This window comes from Mustela nivalis (assembly GCF_964662115.1).
Source record: "Mustela nivalis genome assembly, chromosome: 8".
Classification (NCBI taxonomy): domain Eukaryota; kingdom Metazoa; phylum Chordata; class Mammalia; order Carnivora; family Mustelidae; genus Mustela; species Mustela nivalis.
This window is the reverse complement of record NC_139027.1, coordinates 142,171,471-142,188,448: the sequence shown is the minus strand read 5'-3', so window position 1 is coordinate 142,188,448 and position 16,978 is coordinate 142,171,471. Positions and strand designations below refer to the sequence as shown.

Sequence of the window (16,978 nt, the reverse complement as noted above, 5' to 3'; positions counted from 1 at the left end):
CAGTCCCGCGAGTTTGGGCCACCCTGATTCTGTGACACGCTTCTCCACAGACAGCGGCTCCGCCTTCTGGCAGTTTCTGCCTCCTGGCGCGGTGTGAGCACGGTGTGGAGACGAGGGAGCGAGTGTGTGGCGGGGAGGGCCGGGTCTGCGGGCGTCTGAACCCCCCTCCCCCCGCCAGACTGTGACTGCAGTGCCGCAGGGACCCAGGGCAACGCCTGCCGCAGGGACCCACGGCTGGGACGCTGCGTGTGCAAACCCGGCTTCCAGGGCATCCACTGCGAGCGCTGCGCCCCGGGCTTCTACGGCCCCAGCTGCCAGCGTGAGTGTCGCCCTGACCCTGTCCCCCGACCCTGGGAGCCTGTCCCCTCTCTGACTGAGCACGGTCCCCCCTCCCGCAGCGTGCCAGTGCTCCAGCCCTGGAGTGGTGGATGGGGACTGTGACCAGGACTCGGGCCGCTGCACCTGCCGGGAGGGCTTCGAGGGGCCCGCGTGTGACCGCTGTGCCCCGGGCTACTTCCACTTCCCTCTCTGCCAGTGTGAGCGAGGCCTCCCCAGCGGGCAAGGGTGGGTGTGGGGCCCCGGGGCATGGCCTGCCTGGCTTAGGGGCCCCGGTGTGCTGCTTTGCTCCCTAGTGTGTGGCTGCAGCCCTGTGGGGACCCTGCCTGAGGGCTGTGATGAGGCTGGTCACTGCCTGTGCCGGCCAGAGTTTGATGGCTCTCACTGTGACCGCTGCCGCCCAGGCTACCATGGCTACCCCAACTGCCGCGGTGAGCAGAGGGCTGGCGGGGCCGGAGGGGAGCAGGAGGACCTGCCGCACGCCCGGGACCTAACCCCTGTCCCCTGCAGCCTGCACCTGTGACCCCCGGGGTTCCCTGGACCAGCTGTGCAGGGCGAGCGGGATGTGCCACTGCCGCCCAGGCTACGCGGGCACCACCTGCCAGGAGTGCAGCCCCGGCTTCCACGGCTTCCCCGACTGTGCCCGTGAGTGCCCGTGCGGGGGGCAGGGAGGGCGGGCGTGTCCCCACCGCATGCCCACGCCCTGCCATCCTTGCCTAGCCTGCCGCTGCTCCGCCGAGGGCTCCCTGCACGCGTCCTGCGACTCCCGCAGCGGGCAGTGCCCCTGCCGGCCCCGGGTGACGGGGCTGCGGTGTGACATGTGCGCGCCAGGCACCTACAACTTCCCCTACTGTGAAGGTGAGCGCGTGCCGTGGGCCTGTCCCGTGCCGTGTGTCCTTCCTGTGTCGTCCCCGCACACGGGCCGCGTGTGCACCTGCGTGGGTTCCTGCGGCCGTCCCTGCGCACGGCCACGTGAGCACCGCGTGCTGCGCGTGGACGGTCATATGCACGTATCCGTGGCTCCGTCCTCGGTGTGCAGGTCCATCGCCCTGTGTCCGCGGGCTTCGTGCATGCGTGTTCACAGCTGTCTGCACAGCCCGCGTTCACACACACGTCTGCAGGCCTCATGGCTTGTCGCACTCGTTCCTGTTCCCTGGAGTGGGGGAGGGTGCGTGGGCGCGCGGGTCCGGGCCAGGCCTGGGGAGGCCTGTGGCCATCGGAGTCTGTGACAGCGAAGTGACCGCAGGCTGGGTCTCTCCCCAGCCGGCTCCTGCCACCCTGCCGGCCTGGCCCCCGCGGATCCTAGCCTTCCTGAGGTAAGCCCTGGTCGGCCGTCAGGGGAGGGCCCCCCTCACTCCCACGCTGCTGTCGCCTGGGCAACCTCGGGCCGTTTCTTCCCTTGGCTTGTCCTCTGTCCCTGGTCCAGGGACGGGCCAGGGATGGGGCTGTGTCGGGGCTCCAGGGCTGAGGTTTTGGGTAGGGGGGACGGGGCAGGGACCCGTCCTGACCCTCAGTCCCTTCTTCTCCCAGACCCAGGCCCCCTGTATGTGCCGGGCCCATGTGGAGGGGCCCAGCTGCGATCGCTGTAAACCCGGGTTCTGGGGGCTGAGTCCCGGGAATCCCGAGGGCTGCACCCGTGAGTCTGTGGCGGGGGGGGAGCACGGGGGCGCTGGGGAGTCGGGGGGAGGGGAGCACGGGGGCGCTGGGGAGTCGGGGGGAGGGTAGCAGCGCGGGGAGCTGAGGGCCGGCCCCGCAGCGTCCGGGCTTTCTCTCTCTCCGCCAGGCTGCGGCTGTGATCCCCGGGGCACGGTGGGCGGACTTGCCGAGTGCCGGCCGGTGAGTCCGAGGCCCGAGCTGCCCGGGGGCTGTGGGACGGGCACGTCCAGACCCCACTCTGTCCGGCATGGTCTCACCTCCCCGCACCCCTCTGCCGCAGGGCGATGGCCAGTGCTCTTGCAAAGCTCACGTGTGCGGCCAGACCTGTGCGGCGTGCCGGGATGGCTTCTTTGGGCTAGACCAGGCTGACTACTTCGGCTGCCGCAGTATGTGCCCCGTGGCCCTCAGCCGATATCCCGGGGGAGGCTGAGGCCAGGGAAGGATGCGTGAGGCGGGCACCTTGGTCTGGGGAGGCCTGTGCTGGGCATGGAAGGGAGGGGCTGCTCCATCTTCCGCCCTCCATCCTGCGCCCCCCAGAGCCCCTGGTGGCCCTTCGGAGCTGGCCTCTTGGTCCCTGTTGCCCTCCACAGACAGTGGACAGAGCCCCAGGGGCCTGGGTGGCCGGAGCAGGGTCCAGAGCCCACTGTGGGCAGAGCCGCGAGGCCGGGGTGGGGGCGGAGAGGGCAGCGAGCAGCGTGGACCTTGTTCCCCCACCGCAGGCTGCCGGTGTGACGTCGGTGGTGCGCTTGGACAGGGCTGTGACCCGAGGACAGGCGCCTGCCGGTGCCGCCCCAACACCCAGGGCCTCACCTGCAGCGAGTAGGTGCCGCCGCCCCTGGCTCGGGGGGACGGGGCTGGCTGGGTGGCTCACCCGCCGGGGACCCTGTGGGCTGCCTCTGACCACCCCTGCCGCGGCCAGGCCGGCGCGAGACCACTACCTCCCCGACCTGCACGACCTCCGCCTGGAGCTGGAGGAGGCGGCCACGCCGGGTGGCCACACCGTGCGCTTCGGCTTCAACCCCCTCGAGTTCGAGAGCTTCAGCTGGAGGGGCTACGCGCAGATGACGCCCGTGCAGGTGGGGGCCGCCTCCACGGCGCAGGCCTCAGGCGCCCCCGCAGCGGATGGAGGGGGCGGGCAAGGCGTGGCTGGGGAGGGGCCGCCTGGTTCTCCATGCCCCTTCCCCCCACCAGCCCAGGATCGTGGCAAAGCTGAACGTGACCTCCCCCGACCTCTTCTGGCTGGTCTTCCGCTATGTCAACCGTGGGCCCGCCAGCGTGAGTGGGCACGTCTCTGTGCGAGAGGAGGGCAGGTCGGCCACCTGCGTCAACTGTGAGTGCCGGGACGGCCCCGCAACCGCTCCCCGCCCCTCCCTGCAGCCCCGCCTGGGCCCGTGGGTGGGCGGGGGGCAGCCTATGCCCTGGCCCTGGTGTACCTGTCCCCTTCCCCCGCCCGGGGTGGCCCATGGGCAGGGTCGAGGGTCTCACATTGTGTCCCCAGGCACAGAGCAGAGCCAGCCCGTCACCTTCCCGCCCAGCACGGAGCCTGCCTTTGTCACAGTGCCCCAGAGGGGCTTCGGCGAGCCCTTCGTGCTGAACCCTGGCGCCTGGACCCTGCTCGTGGAGGCTGAAGGGGTGCTCCTGGTGAGGTGGGGGCTGAGTGGGTGGGGCCCCGGGCCCGGGCCAAGGGCCAGTGTACCGACCTCATCTCCTGCCCGCCAGGACTATGTGGTTTTACTTCCCAGCACCTACTACGAGGCGGCCCTCCTGCAGCTGCGGGTGACCGAGGCCTGCGCCTTCCGGCCCCCCGCCCAGCGCTCCGGGCACACGTGAGCGCCGGCCCGGTGGGGGCGGGGGGTCTGCCCCGCCCTGGGCCTGGGCTGCTCGCCCCTGCTGACCGCAGCCACGTTCCCCCCTCCCCCACCCCAGCTGCCTCCTCTACAGCCACCTGCCCCTGGACGGCTTCCCCTCTGCAGCAGGACCGGAGGCCCTGTGTCGCCAGGACAACAGCCTGCCCCGGCCGTGCCCCACGGAGCAGCTTAGCCCCTCACACCCGCCCCTGGCCGCCTGCCTGGGCAGTGACGTGGGTGTCCCTGGGACCTTGTAGAGGGGCAGGGTCTGGAGTGCGGGGAGGGGGTGGGGTGCATATTGCCAGGACAGGACACCACCTCTGACCATGGTGCCGCCCCCAGGTGGACGTTCAGCTTCAGGTGGCCGTGCCCCGGCCGGGCCACTACGTGCTGGTGCTGGAGTACGCCAAGGAGGACGGCCGCCAGGAGCTGGGCGTGGCCATGCACACCCCCCAGCGGGCCCCCCAGCAGGCGGCCCTCACTCTCCACCCCTGCCCTTACAGGTGCACAGGGAGGTGCACGGATTCAAGTCTGGGGGAGCTGTGTGGGAGGGCTCGGGCCCCAGCGCTGCCCCCCCTCCGCCCCGCTGAGCACCCCTGCCCCTTCCCGCAGCACCCTGTGCCGGGGTACCGCACTGGATGCCCAGCGCCACCTGGCTGCCTTCTACCTGGACACAGAGGCCAGCGTCCGGCTCACAGCCGAGCAGGCGCGCTTCTTCCTGGTAAGGCCCTGACCCCCGCTGCACAGGCCCCCGGGACTCCCCTGCCATGTCAGGTCCTTCAGAAGATTTTAAACAGCCCCGAGGGCTCGTCACCAGCCCTCGCCGCTGTCCCTTGTGGCCACCCCAGCTCTGACCGCCGCGTCCTCAGCCTGTCCCGCAGTTTCTCAGCAGAACCTGCAGCCCACGCTTCCGGCCGTGTCTCATGGCGACACCCGGTCGGCCGCGCGGCGTCCTGGGTCTTCCCCGTGGGGTGTTTCCAGACGGCTCTGCTGGCTTATGTTTTGCTGTGCCCGTAGCACGCACCTATGTCGTGCCAGATGGGGCAGGGCGGAAGGGCCTCTCCCGAACCCGTGCTCGCCGTGTGCGTGTCCGCGCCAGCTCCCTGGAGCTGAGGGGGAGGCTGGCGGCCAACGTGCAGCCGGGCTCCGGCAGGGTGGGCAGCTGTGAGGACAGCTGAGATGGGCTCCTGGCCTGGAAACTGCCCGTGAGGGCTGGGGTCAAGCATCCAGAGGAGGCAGAGACTTGGTGCAAAGAGGCATGCAGGTCGGATGCAGGGGTGAGGGAGGGGCCCTCCCGTGTTTCCGTGTCCACGCCCGGTCGTCCGTCCGCAGCACAGTGTCACCCTGGTGCCCGTGGAGACCTTCAGCCTGGAGTTTGTGGAGCCTCGGGTCCGCTGTGTCAGCCGTCATGGTGTCTTCGGCCCCAGCAGGTGTGGGGACGGGGGTGGCGGGAGGGGCCGGGGCAGCCAGAGGGGCACACTGGCCGGGTCCAGGGCCTCACCTCTGCACTCGTCCCCAGTGCCACCTGCCTGCTGTCTCGCTTCCCAAAGCCGGCCCAGCCCATCCTCCTCAGGGACTGCCGGGTGCTGCCGCTGGCCCCTGGCCTCCCGCTGGCCCAGTCGCAGGACCTCATCCCCGGCGCACCCCCGTCAGGGCCCCAGCCTCGGCCCCCCACTGCCGTGGACCCGGATGTGGAGCCCACGCTGCTGCGCCACCCCCAGGTGAGGGCCCGGGCCAGGAGGGACGGGGTTGAGGACAGGGGTGGGATTCCAGGCCGCCAGCCCTGCCCGGGTCCCCACCCCTGCATCTGCTCCCCAAGCCCCTCCTTCCCTGCAGGGTACCGTGGTCTTCAGCACTCACGTGCCCGCCCTGGGCCGCTACGCCTTCCTGCTGCACGGCTTCCAGCCCGACCACCCCACCTTCGCTGTGGAGGTCCTCATCAGCGGGGGCCGAGTCTGGCAAGGTGAGCGGCCGTGGCGGGCCAGGGGGCGGCCCCCCGGGAGAGAAGCCCATCAGGGGTCTTCTGACACAGCCCCGCTCTGTGGTGGTCGTCCCAGACATGGACAGATCCGTCCTTTCTTAGTCCTTAAACGGGGGGCCCAGGGCCCAGCGCACACAGCAGCCCCAGCCTCGCGGCCCTCTGCCTGGCTCTGCTCCTGACTCCACCTGAAAGTCGGGATTCACCCTGTCACATTCCAGGGTAACCGAGGGTTCGCCGTGGGACACACGGTGATGGGACTCGCGTCCCTACGTGTATATGTGCTTTGTTTCCGCGGGCGAAGCTCAGGGCTATGCCCAGTGGGCCTTTGTGCGTGGCTGCTTCTGGCCCGCGTCCTGCGAGTGGGCCGGGCCAGCTGTCCTCAGACGGACCACAGGTCCCTGCTGTGTGTCACGGCCGCATGCTCCTTGGCAGCCAGGGCACTGTCCGGTGGCATCTCTTCCTCCCTGGTGACCCCAGGAGTGCCCCTGGGATGAGGCCACAGGACCAGGGCTGGTCCGTGGGGTGCGGGCGGGACACAGAGACGTGCCTTTCCTTCTCCCTCGAGGCCATGCCAACGCCAGCTTCTGCCCACATGGCTACGGCTGCCGCGCCCTGGTTGTGTGCGAGGGCCGAGCCGTCCTGGATGTGACCGACAGAGAGCTCACCGTGACCGTGCGGGTGCCGGACGGCCGCTGGCTCTGGTTGGTGAGTCCAAGGCTGCCACGTCTGCGTGCAGAACACTCAGGGCCTGACACGGGGCTAGCCTTTCGGGGTGTGGACGTCCTGACCCTGTCCGGGGACCAGCCGTCCCCCCAGCTGCCACGCCATCGGCCACTCAGCCCAGGGGCCTCCCCCGTCTGCCTCGGCCCAGGCCTGTGCCAGGTGCCAAGGAGCAGCAGCTGTCAGGCCTCCGGGCCGAGCTGTGAGGCCTCAGTGTGGGGCAAGTACCTAAGAGCCGAGATGTCGTCCACCAGTCCCCTGGGGCCCTGCTGGGCAGGGTGGCCTTCCTGGAGGAGGAGGCCCGGATGGGTGGAGACGGAGAGCCAAGGCAAGTGTGGCAGGCAGTGACGGGAGAGAGCACCAGGAGGCCAGGCTCTCCTCACAGACCCCAAGCTTCCATTAGGCCCCAGAAGCCGACTCCCTTCTAAGCAGCCCCGTGGGGACCCAGCTCCTGCCAGCCTTGTGGGGCCAAGTGCTGGGGTGTGTTGCTGCCATTACCATCACGGCTGTCCTGGCCGGTCACAGAGGCCCCCGGCCGCGTGCTCCTGCTGGCAGGGTCTGGGACACTTCCCCCTTCCGGGTCGTCTGTGGGGCCCACGGGAAGGTGACCAGGTCCTGACCCCCTAGGAGTATGTGTTAGTGGTCCCCGAGGAGGCCTACAGCCCCAGCTATCTCCGAGAGGAGCCCTTGGACAAGTCTTACGACTTCATCAGCCAGTGTGCCAGCCGTGGGTACCACATCAGGTGGGCTGGGGCTGTGGCTCGGGGCTCACGGCAGGGCGGGGCAGTAAGGGGGAGCTGAGGAGGTGGGGTTTCCAGGCAAGGGTTGGGGCACGGGGCCAGGGCTGGGTGGGGGGCCCTGGGGCGGGCCCACGGCACGGGGCCCCGGCAAGAGTTGGGGCTTGGGGCCAGGACTGGACTGGGACAGGGTGGGGGGCCCGGGGCGGGGCAGAGCAAGGGCACGGGATCCTGGGCAAGCGTGGGGACTGGGCTGGGACAGGACAGGGGCCCAGGCTGGGGCCAGGGGGCTCGGGGCCTGGGTTGGCCTCACACCTGCTTCTCCCCCAACCAGCCCCACGAGCTCGTCCCCGTTCTGTCGTGATGCTGCCTCTTCTCTCTCTCTCTTCTATAACAACGGGGCTCGGCCTTGCGGCTGCCATGAAATGGGGGCCACGGGCCCCACGTGTGAGCCCTTTGGGGGCCAGTGTCCCTGCCGGGCCCACGTCATCGGCCGCGACTGTTCCCGCTGTGCCACTGGCTACTGGGGCTTCCCCAACTGTAGGCGTGAGTACCTGAGGCCACGGGAGTGGTACCTGCTCCCCAGGGGGCTTCCTGCTGGGGGGAAGGAAGCGTCCTACCGTGGCCGCCGTGGCTACCGTGGCCGCCATGGCTACTGTGGCCGCCATGGTGGCCGCCGTGGTCAGGAGGAGGTTCTAGCGCCGGCAGACCCATCCAGCTGGCCCCTGTCTGCAGGGCCTCAGGCAGTAGTGACCTGGGTGTCACACATCAGCGACCAGATGGCAATTCTAGGCAACTCACCCCACCCCAAAGGAGCGGCCCAGGGCTGGAGCCGAAACCACACCTGGGTGGGAGTGGGCGTGCCCCCCAGGCTGCACCAGAGCCTCCGACGGGGCAGAGGGCTTCACCCGCACCCGGTGCGTGCTCCCCACAGCCTGCGAGTGCCGAGGCCGCCTGTGTGACGAGCTCACTGGCCAGTGCGTCTGTCCGCCGCGCACCGTCCCGCCCGACTGCGTCGTCTGCCAGCCCCAGAGCTTTGGCTGCCACCCCCTGGTGGGCTGTGAGGAGTGTAACTGCTCAGGGCCCGGTGTTCAGGAGCTCACTGACCCCACCTGCGACGTGGACAGTGGCCAGTGCAAGTGAGCTGGGCACTGGGGCTGTCCCCGTGGCCCCGGGCTGGTCCTGGGTCAGGGGCTGGCGTTGCCACCAAGCACACACTTTCCAGTTCAGGGGATGGGCTGGAGGGAGGGGTAGGCCTCGGGGGGGCCACCTGTGGTTGGTCTTGGTTCGGCCCGAGAGGTCGGAGTTGGGGGCGGGTCCGGCCAGCCACTGAGCCCCCTCTCGCAGGTGCAGACCCAATGTGGCTGGGCGCCGCTGTGACACCTGCGCCCCCGGCTTCCACGGCTACCCCAGCTGCCGTCCCTGCGACTGCCACGAGGCAGGCTCCGTGCCCAGCATGTGTGACCCCCTCACAGGCCGGTGCCACTGCAAGGTAAGACCAGGCTCAGCCACCCGCCCACCCCGCGCTGCCTTAACCAGGGCTTCCTGGAGGCTCCGGGGAGCGTCAGCCCATGGCGGAGGCAGATAGTGCGCCAGGGCGGGCAGGGGTGCAGCACGCGGCCGACTGACCCGTCCTGCCCGCCCGCCCCCAGGAGAACGTGCAGGGCCCGCGGTGTGACCAGTGCCGCCTCGGGACCTTCTCCCTCGATGCTGCCAACCCCAAGGGCTGCACCCGCTGCTTCTGCTTCGGGGCCACCGAGCGCTGCCGGGGCTCCGTGCTCAGCCGCCGTGAGGTGTGTGGGCCGGGGGACCCAGCCCACGTGGGGGGCGTCTCGGGGAGGGGACTGCTACCCCCCGCCAGCGCGCTCTGGCTGTTGACCTCAGTGCCCTTCCCGTGTGCCCGCAGCACGTGGACATGGAGGGCTGGACGCTGCTGAGCAGTGACCGGCAGGTGGTTCCTCACGAGCTGCAGGCAGAGGCAGAGCTGCTGTACGCCGATCTGCGGCGCGGGTTCGAGGCCCTCCCGGAACTGTACTGGCAGGCCCCGCCCTCCTACCTGGGGGACAGGGTGAGCCGGCGAGGCAGGCCCCAGGGAGGGCGCTAGGAGGGTGTCCGGGGAAGACAGCACCGAGACTGCCCGTGTCTGAGGGGGGAGGGGACTCTGCGAGGGTGCCCAGCCCTACCCTGGCCCCCGGCCCCAGGGGTGCCCGAGGCCACCGCTGTTGACTCTGGGCCCACAGTCAGGGTCTGGCGAGGTCACGATGCTCTGTCTCCAGGTGTCCTCCTACGGCGGGATCCTCCGCTACGAGCTTTACTCGGAGACCCAGCGTGGAGACGTGTTCATCCCCACGGAAAGTCGGCCGGACGTGGTGCTGCAGGTGGCCGGTGGCATGGGTGTGGTCGGGCAGGCAGTGGGCATTCCCGGGCAGGATGGGTGGCAGCTCACTGCCAGCCCTCACCTGCCCACCCACCCCACCCCCCAACCCCTGCCCAGGGCAACCAGATGAGCATCGTGTTCCTGGAGCCCGTGTACCCGGCGCCCGGCCACATTCACCACGGACGGCTGCAGCTGGTGGAGGTGAGCAGGGCTGGCCTGGGCACCCGGGGCCTCCTGGACCCTGGCGCAGCCCAGGGAGGCCGGAGGGGCCTCAGGCTGCCGTGCCTGCCCTCTAGGATGGAAAACGGGGTGCCGCTGGGCTGGTGCTCCTGGCCGCGTGCTGGCCCGCAGAGCCCCCAGCCCGACGCAGGAGTGGCCGCCCGTGGGTGCCCAGCCCTGCAGTTCCCTCGGAGCTGCTGCTCCTCCCGCTCACGGTCTTTCCTTAGAGCTTTAGAGAGGTCGCGTGCGGCCCCTGCCCTGTCCCCCGTGGAAGCCGCGGCTTGCCTGGCTCCTATTCTCGGTGTCCCGGAGGTGTCTTCCGATGAACAGAAATTCGGATGTTTACTGTACCCAAGTTTATCAGTTCTTCACATCCAGTTAGTGTTTCTGTCTGATTTAAGGAACTATTTGTGTCTCTGAGATCAGGGAGTAGGAGGCTGTTTTGTTCTAAAAGCCAGGGGCATCTTCTTAGTGTCTGGGTTCCTAACGGGTCTGGACTTGGGCTTTGTGCCCAGTGTGAGGCAGGGGCACGGGTGCTGGCTCCCCCGTGGGTGTGGGCTGATCCAGCCCCCCGGGAACCCGGCACCCTGGCCCTGCTGCCCCACTGAGCCCGCCGCGGCCTGCAGGGGAACTTCCGGCACTCGGAGACGCACAGCGCCGTGTCCCGTGAGGAGCTCATGATGGTGCTGGCGGGCCTGGAGCAGGTGCACATCCGCGCGCTCTTCTCCCAGACCTCTGCGGCCGTCTCCCTGCGCAGCGTGGCGCTGGAGGTGGCTGGCGAGGTGGGCGGGGGGCCTCCGGCCAGCAACGTAGAGCTGTGTATGTGCCCGGCCAACTACCGCGGAGATTCGTGCCAGGTGAGGTCGGGGGGGGCACCCCTCCCTTGCGCTCTGTCTTCCCAACTCCTCCCTCACCCACTGGGTACCATCCTCCCAGCAGCCCTGCCTTCCTGCCATGAGCTGGGCCGCGCCACTGTCCACTGTATCGCTGCTGGGCCCTCTGCGCACACAGCCACTCTGTGTCCCTTCACCGCCCGGTCCGGCCAGGCCTCGGCCACCGATCCGCTTCCCCGACCACGTGGTGGGGAGGTGCGCACCTGAGTCAGGGGATCTGTGTGGCTTCGGGGGTTCTGCCTTCGTGTCTAGCGGGGTCAGGGCCAGGACCCCTGCAGGTCTGAGAGCAAGGTCCTTCCCCTGCCCCTCGGGCTGCCTTGCTTTCTTCCTGACCATGGATGCCTCTGCCCCAGGAATGTGCCCCTGGCTACTACCGGGACATCAAAGGTCTCTTCTTGGGTCGCTGTGTCCCCTGTCAGTGCCATGGCCACTCGGACCGCTGCCTCCCTGGCTCGGGAGTCTGCACAGTGAGTAGGGCTGGGCAAAGGCAGGGCAGACACCCTAGACACAGACTAGGGAAGACCGGGAGCCTTTGGGTCAGTGGTATGGACAAACTGGGGTCCTGGCGGAAGGGAGGTGTCCTGGGTGGGGCACTGGCTGGCCTTGGGCGTAGAGCACCTGGCACGGCTGGGCGAGCTGGTGGGAAGCAGAGGCTCCACCATCAGTGCTGCCTGTCGCTTCTGCCTCAGGGCTGCCAGCACCACACTGAAGGTGACCACTGTGAGCTCTGCCAGCCTGGCTTCGTGCGCAGTGGGTCCGAGGACCCGATGGCCCCCTGTGTCAGCTGCCCCTGCCCCCTCGCGGTGCCTTCCAACAAGTAAGCTGGGCCAGCCCGCGCAGGGTTGGTCACCCTTACAGCCCTGGTAGGGAGGGTCCCCACCCCCTACCGGGCTGAGCCAGCACTGCCCCCTGGAGGCCAGAGCAGCTGGGGTGGGCTGGCCAGGTGCACCCCCGCCCCCACCCCACGGTGGGCAACTGTCTAAGAGCCGGCTCTGTGTCCGCAGCTTTGCCATGGGCTGCGTCCTGCGAGGAGGGCGCACGCAGTGTCTCTGCAAGCCGGGCTATGCGGGCGCCTCCTGCGAGCGGTGAGCGGGCGGGCGGGCAGGTGGGCGAGCAGGAGGGCGCGCTTGTCCGAGGACCTGCAGGAAGGTGGGCGTTGTGGGCGGAGCACCCCAGACCACTGACCCTACCCTCGCCTCCCACCCCAGGTGCGCGCCGGGCTTCTTCGGGAACCCGCTGGTGCTGGGCAGCTCCTGCCGGCCGTGCGACTGCAGCGGCAATGGTGACCCCAACCTGCTTTTCAGCGACTGCGACCCCCTGACCGGCGCCTGCCGGGGCTGCTTGCGCCACACGACCGGCCCCCGCTGCGAGAGCTGCGCCCCTGGCTTCTTCGGCAACGCCCTGGTGCCCGGCAACTGCTCCCGTAGGCCTGGCGCGGCGGGAGGGAGCTCGTGCGGCGGGTGCCCCTGGGGGAGGCGTGGGGGACAATCCCTCTGGGCGAGTGAGGGACCGAGGGTGGTGCAGGGCTGCGTCGGGTGGGAGCTCCGGAAGGAGTGAGGGGTTGGGGCCACCATCACAGCACCCCTTCTGCAGGGTGTGACTGCTCCACGTGCGGGACAGAGACCTGTGACCCCCACAGTGGGTACTGCGTGTGCAAGGCAGGAGTGACCGGGCCACGCTGTGACCGCTGTCAGGTAGGGGCTTCCTGGAAGGGCGGGGCTGTGGGGGAGGGGCCCGCAGGCCCGACCGGCAGAGCCTGACCGCAGTCTGTGCGCAGGAGGGGTACTTCGGCTTCCAGGACTGTGGGGGCTGCCGTCCGTGTGCCTGTGGACCAGCCGCGGAGGGCTCCGAGTGCCACCCGCAGAGCGGGCAGTGCCACTGCCGGCCAGGGGCCGGAGGGCCCCAGTGCCGTGAGTGTGCCCCCGGCCACTGGGGACTACCTGAGCAGGGCTGCAAGCGTGAGTACGGAGGGGTGGGGTGCTGTGGGTGGCCGGCCCCGCGGGACCCTCCGTCAGCCCCTCACCCCACTCTTCCACACCTAGGCTGCCAGTGCCAGGGGGGCCACTGTGACATGCACACGGGCCGCTGCACCTGCCCCCCTGGGCTCAGTGGGGAGCGCTGCGACGCCTGCAGCCAACAGCACCAGGTCGTGGTACCCGGTGGGCCCGGGGGCCACGGCGTCCACTGTGAAGGTGCGTCCCTGTGCCCTAGCATTGTGCCTCCCAGGTCTGGGCATGTGAGGCCCGGCCCCTTACGATCTGTTGACCTCCACTTCCAGAGACACCTCGTGTCCCCCAGCTCCCTTTCAGTTCTCCGGGGGACCTCTGGGCTCTGTGCTGATCTCCTTCCCGCCTTCTGATCCCTGAGTCCAGAACTTCCCAACTGGTCCCCACCACCCTGGGATCCACCCCGAGCTTGTACTGACTTCCTGGCACCCGCCCCCTTCCCGACGGACTTCTTGATTCCCAGCCTGGCCTTTCTGTTGGTCCCGCGACCCGGGGCTAACCTCTGACCCTCACCGACCTCCTCACCTTCCGCCTAGCTCAGTACTCCAACTCCATGACCCCTGGCGGACCCATCCCCACTGCGCTAACCCCGTGAGTCCTTCCCCAGCCCCGCACTGACCCCCTGTGCTGCCCGCAGTGTGCGACCACTGCGTGGTCCTGCTGCTGGACGACCTGGAGCGGGCCGGCGCCCTCCTCCCCGCCATCCGCGAGCAGCTGCGTGGCATCAACGCCAGCTCCGCGGCCTGGGCCCGGCTGCACGCACTCAACGCCTCCATCGCCGACCTGCAGGTACCGCTCAGCCTGGCCCACCCCAGTCTGCTCTCTCGGGCTGTGGGCTCTCACCTTCTCTCCTCCCCAGAGGCAGCTCCGGAGCCCCCTGGGCCTCCGCCACGAGACAGCGCGGCAGCTGGAGCCCCTGGAACGGCAGACCTCCGGCCTCGGACAGGACACGCAGAGGCTGGACGGCCAGGCAGGACCCTGGGGACCCCTGCCCAGGAACGCCTCCCCTAGAAAGCCCGTCTGTAGGCGGCACCCCCGGGCCCCAGAGTGCCCAGCGTCACCCCCGATCCTTGCTTTAGGCTGTGGCCTGACAGGATGCTGTGTCCACAGGCCACAAGAGCCCTCGCCGAGGCCAGCCGGCTGCTGGACAGCACCAAGGCCTCACTGGGCCGGGCGCAGGCGCTGCTGGCGGCCATCCGGGCTGTGGACCACCTCCTGAGCGGTAGGGGCGAGCCTGGCTGGGTAGCGGGTGGTGGGCAAGCAGAAGGGCAGTCAGGGTCGGAGCAGGGTTCGAAGAACCGGCAGGGTCTGGCCGCTTAGACACGGCTGAGTGGACAGCAGGGCAGCGTGCGAGGCCGGAGAGGGTGTGGTGTGGCCAGACAGGGGGGCGGGGGGCACTGAGGGGCACCTGCTGGTGGCACCTGAGTGAGACAGAGCGGCCGCCGCAGGGGAGGCGCGGACTCCGCCTGGGCGGGAGGAAGGCACTTGGTGGCGACCCGCCACAGGGCTGGTTGGGTCAGGAGACCTAGGGGCAGCTGGGGCAGAGGGTTGGGGGGGGGTTGGGAGGGGCTGAGGAGGGTGAGAGTGTGGCGGCCGAGCCGAGCTGGGGCCTGGAGCCGGCTTGTACCAGCCGTGCAGGGCATTCCTGGGTGGTGTGCTGGCGCTCGGAGCTCGCTGGCTGAGGTCTCGGGCGTGGGAGCCGGTGGGCAGGGGTCTGCTCGGTCAGCAGGCCGGCCCTGAGCGCCCTCCCCGGCCGCCCATAGAGCTCGAGTCCCGGATGGACCACCTGTTCCCGGCCAATGCCTCGGCCCCGTCGGGCGAGCACGTGCGGCGGACTCTGGCTGAGGCGGAGCGGCTGCTGGGGGAGATGCGGGCCCGACACCTGGACGCCCCAAGAAGAGTAGCCGAGGCCCAGCTGGATGCGGCCCAGAGACGTGAGCAGCCGAGACCAGCTTGAGATGGGGCAGGTGGGGGGACCGGGCGGGCACTGGGTGGGGACCCGGAGTCACTGCCCAGCCGTCCCCACCTGGGATCTGGGCCAGTGTTGGCCCGCGTGCAGGAGCAGCTGACCAGCCACTGGGAGGGGAACCGGGCGCTGGCCGCACGCACCCGGGACCAGCTGGCCCGGCACGAGGCTGGCCTCATGGACCTGCGAGGGGCCCTGAACCGGGCAGTAGGCACCACTCGGGAGGCCGAGGAGCTCAACAGCCGGAACCAGGAGCGCCTGGAGGACGCTCTGGTGAGGGGCTCGCTCTCCCTCTCCCTTCCCCCGCTCCCCGCCCCCCTGCGGCCCCTCGTTCCCACCCTGTCACACCTCCGTTCTTGTCACCCCCTTTCTTCCCCGGGGCCTCTAGCTCCGGAAGCAGGAGCTGTCCAGGGACAATGCCACGCTGAGGGCCACTCTGCAGGCCGCCAGTGACACCCTGGCCCAGCTCTCTGGACTCCTACACGGCATGGACCAGGCCAGGGAAGTGAGTGCGGTCCTGCCTGGGGACTCTGAGGCTGCCAGGGGTCTGCGCGCGGAGCGCGGCCTCCGAGTTCCCATTTCGGGGGAGAGTGAGTAGGGGACTGGGTTGAGGAGCGGAGGAGGGTCCCACTTACACCCCCGCCCCTTCCAGGAGTATGAGCACCTCGCTGCGAACCTGGATGGGGCCCAGACACCGCTGCTGGAGAAGATGCGGGCCTTCTCCCCGGCAGGCAGCAAGGTGGGCTTGGTGGAGGCCGCCGAGACACACGCACAGCGGCTGGCCCAGCTGGCCCTCAACCTGTCCAGGTGCGTGGCTGCAGAACGCCCCAGGGGTGCAACGGGGCCTTCCTGGGGGACGGCCCATCTGGGAGGGCTCCTGGAGGAAGCGGCTGTTGTCTGTACAAGGTCCCCGGAGGGGTCCCGGCCCAAACTGGCCGCAAGGGATGAGAAAGGCGCGCATGGGGGGCGGGCGGCAGGGCAGGTGCCGGGGACGGGGGGACCAGAGGAGGCAGGCCGGTTGGTCTGAGGATGTCTGGGTCCGGGCCCCCAACCTACGCACCCCGTGGCCCTCTCCTGCCTGCTCGCAGCGTCCTTCGCGGGCTCAACCAGGACAGCTTCATCCAACGGGCCGTCGAGGCCGCCAGCGCCTATAGCAGCGTTCTCCACGCCGTGCTGGCCGCCGAGGGAGCTGCTAGCCAGGCACTGCGGCAGGCTAGCCACACGTGGGCGGTGAGGCCCTCCCCCCGCCTCCCGGCCCCAGCAAGAGCCCCTACCCCCCCCCACAGCTCCTGCAAGAGCCCCTGCCCCCCGCCGCTGCCCGCCTCTGGTTCCCAGAAGGCAGGTATGAAGCACGTCTTGCCCCTGTGTGTGCAGATGGTGGGAGAGCGTGGCCTGGCGCCCCGAGCCCGGGAGCTGCTGATCAACGGCAGTGCCCTAGCGGAGACCGCTCTCCGTGAACAGCAGAGGCTGGGCCGCGGTGAGTACCGGGGCTGTCTCTGTTCACGCTGGGGTGATGGTGGGAGTGTGACAGCCGCCCTGTGTGGGGGTCCCACTTCCCACCGGCTCAGCGCGTTGCCCTGGGAGCTCTGCGGAGGCTCGACGCCCCCCAGGTCTTGGGACCAGGCCCCGGGGCTGTGGAGGGGCCGGGGAGGGGTTTCTCCTCTCCGGATGGGTGCCTGGTGGAGGAGGAAGCGCCGGCTGGTGGCAAGGGGCACGCGCTCTGCTGCTCGGCCCTGGGGGTGCTGGGGGTCCCTGGATGGTGGCCTGGTCCCCCCCGAGCTTCCCTGTGTGAGCTGTGGAAGGGGGTGGTTACATCTGCACGGGGTTCCCGCCCTCCCCACAGTGACGGTCCTCATGTCTGGGTGTCTCCGTCCGTGGGCATGTTGGCCTCATCCCTTCCTGATGAGGCCGGCCGAGGTGGGCTGTACGCTGGGAGTGGGGGCTCCTGGGGCTGAGGCTGCCTCCCCCCGCAGCGCGGGCTGCCATCCAGGGTACCAGGACCCAGCTCCGAGATGCCCAAGCCAAGAAGGAGCAGCTGGCAGCCCGAGTCCAGGAGGCACAGGCCATGCTGGCCATGGACACCAGTACGTTGGTCCTCGCCTCTTCCCTCGCCTTCTGCTTGTCCCCAGGGGGACCCTCCCTCCCCCTACAAGCAGGGTGCCAGCCGGGGCTCTCCGTGGGGCCCTGAACAGGGACGTGTCTATACCTGTGCCGTCCAGAGTGCTGGGCAGCCCCAGCCC

The 16,978-nt window shown here is 69.7% G+C and overlaps 1 protein-coding gene across 1 annotated transcript in view; it reads left to right on the top strand.

Moving 5' to 3' along the window:
• LAMA5 (laminin subunit alpha 5) overlaps window positions 1-16,978 on the top strand; it is a 46,557-nt gene that overhangs the window by 23,315 nt on the left and 6,264 nt on the right. Inside the window, exons 12-58 of the mRNA XM_082746415.1 lie at window positions 179-319; window positions 399-536; window positions 633-767; window positions 847-981; window positions 1,057-1,194; window positions 1,600-1,652; window positions 1,867-1,972; window positions 2,120-2,172; window positions 2,273-2,378; window positions 2,712-2,811; window positions 2,912-3,068; window positions 3,184-3,322; window positions 3,491-3,633; window positions 3,712-3,818; window positions 3,919-4,072; window positions 4,182-4,342; window positions 4,452-4,560; window positions 5,172-5,269; window positions 5,359-5,560; window positions 5,676-5,802; window positions 6,386-6,525; window positions 7,168-7,283; window positions 7,612-7,823; window positions 8,212-8,416; window positions 8,625-8,769; window positions 8,930-9,070; window positions 9,184-9,345; window positions 9,554-9,655; window positions 9,772-9,855; window positions 10,500-10,730; window positions 11,120-11,233; window positions 11,456-11,583; window positions 11,771-11,851; window positions 11,975-12,189; window positions 12,360-12,460; window positions 12,544-12,724; window positions 12,809-12,958; window positions 13,410-13,561; window positions 13,632-13,742; window positions 13,883-13,994; window positions 14,536-14,706; window positions 14,815-15,011; window positions 15,127-15,243; window positions 15,391-15,545; window positions 15,827-15,968; window positions 16,113-16,215; window positions 16,712-16,822. Coding sequence (XP_082602541.1) covers window positions 179-319; window positions 399-536; window positions 633-767; window positions 847-981; window positions 1,057-1,194; window positions 1,600-1,652; window positions 1,867-1,972; window positions 2,120-2,172; window positions 2,273-2,378; window positions 2,712-2,811; window positions 2,912-3,068; window positions 3,184-3,322; window positions 3,491-3,633; window positions 3,712-3,818; window positions 3,919-4,072; window positions 4,182-4,342; window positions 4,452-4,560; window positions 5,172-5,269; window positions 5,359-5,560; window positions 5,676-5,802; window positions 6,386-6,525; window positions 7,168-7,283; window positions 7,612-7,823; window positions 8,212-8,416; window positions 8,625-8,769; window positions 8,930-9,070; window positions 9,184-9,345; window positions 9,554-9,655; window positions 9,772-9,855; window positions 10,500-10,730; window positions 11,120-11,233; window positions 11,456-11,583; window positions 11,771-11,851; window positions 11,975-12,189; window positions 12,360-12,460; window positions 12,544-12,724; window positions 12,809-12,958; window positions 13,410-13,561; window positions 13,632-13,742; window positions 13,883-13,994; window positions 14,536-14,706; window positions 14,815-15,011; window positions 15,127-15,243; window positions 15,391-15,545; window positions 15,827-15,968; window positions 16,113-16,215; window positions 16,712-16,822 — 6,381 coding nt within the window. The remainder of the gene's footprint in view (window positions 1-178; window positions 320-398; window positions 537-632; window positions 768-846; window positions 982-1,056; window positions 1,195-1,599; window positions 1,653-1,866; window positions 1,973-2,119; window positions 2,173-2,272; window positions 2,379-2,711; window positions 2,812-2,911; window positions 3,069-3,183; window positions 3,323-3,490; window positions 3,634-3,711; window positions 3,819-3,918; window positions 4,073-4,181; window positions 4,343-4,451; window positions 4,561-5,171; window positions 5,270-5,358; window positions 5,561-5,675; window positions 5,803-6,385; window positions 6,526-7,167; window positions 7,284-7,611; window positions 7,824-8,211; window positions 8,417-8,624; window positions 8,770-8,929; window positions 9,071-9,183; window positions 9,346-9,553; window positions 9,656-9,771; window positions 9,856-10,499; window positions 10,731-11,119; window positions 11,234-11,455; window positions 11,584-11,770; window positions 11,852-11,974; window positions 12,190-12,359; window positions 12,461-12,543; window positions 12,725-12,808; window positions 12,959-13,409; window positions 13,562-13,631; window positions 13,743-13,882; window positions 13,995-14,535; window positions 14,707-14,814; window positions 15,012-15,126; window positions 15,244-15,390; window positions 15,546-15,826; window positions 15,969-16,112; window positions 16,216-16,711; window positions 16,823-16,978) is intronic.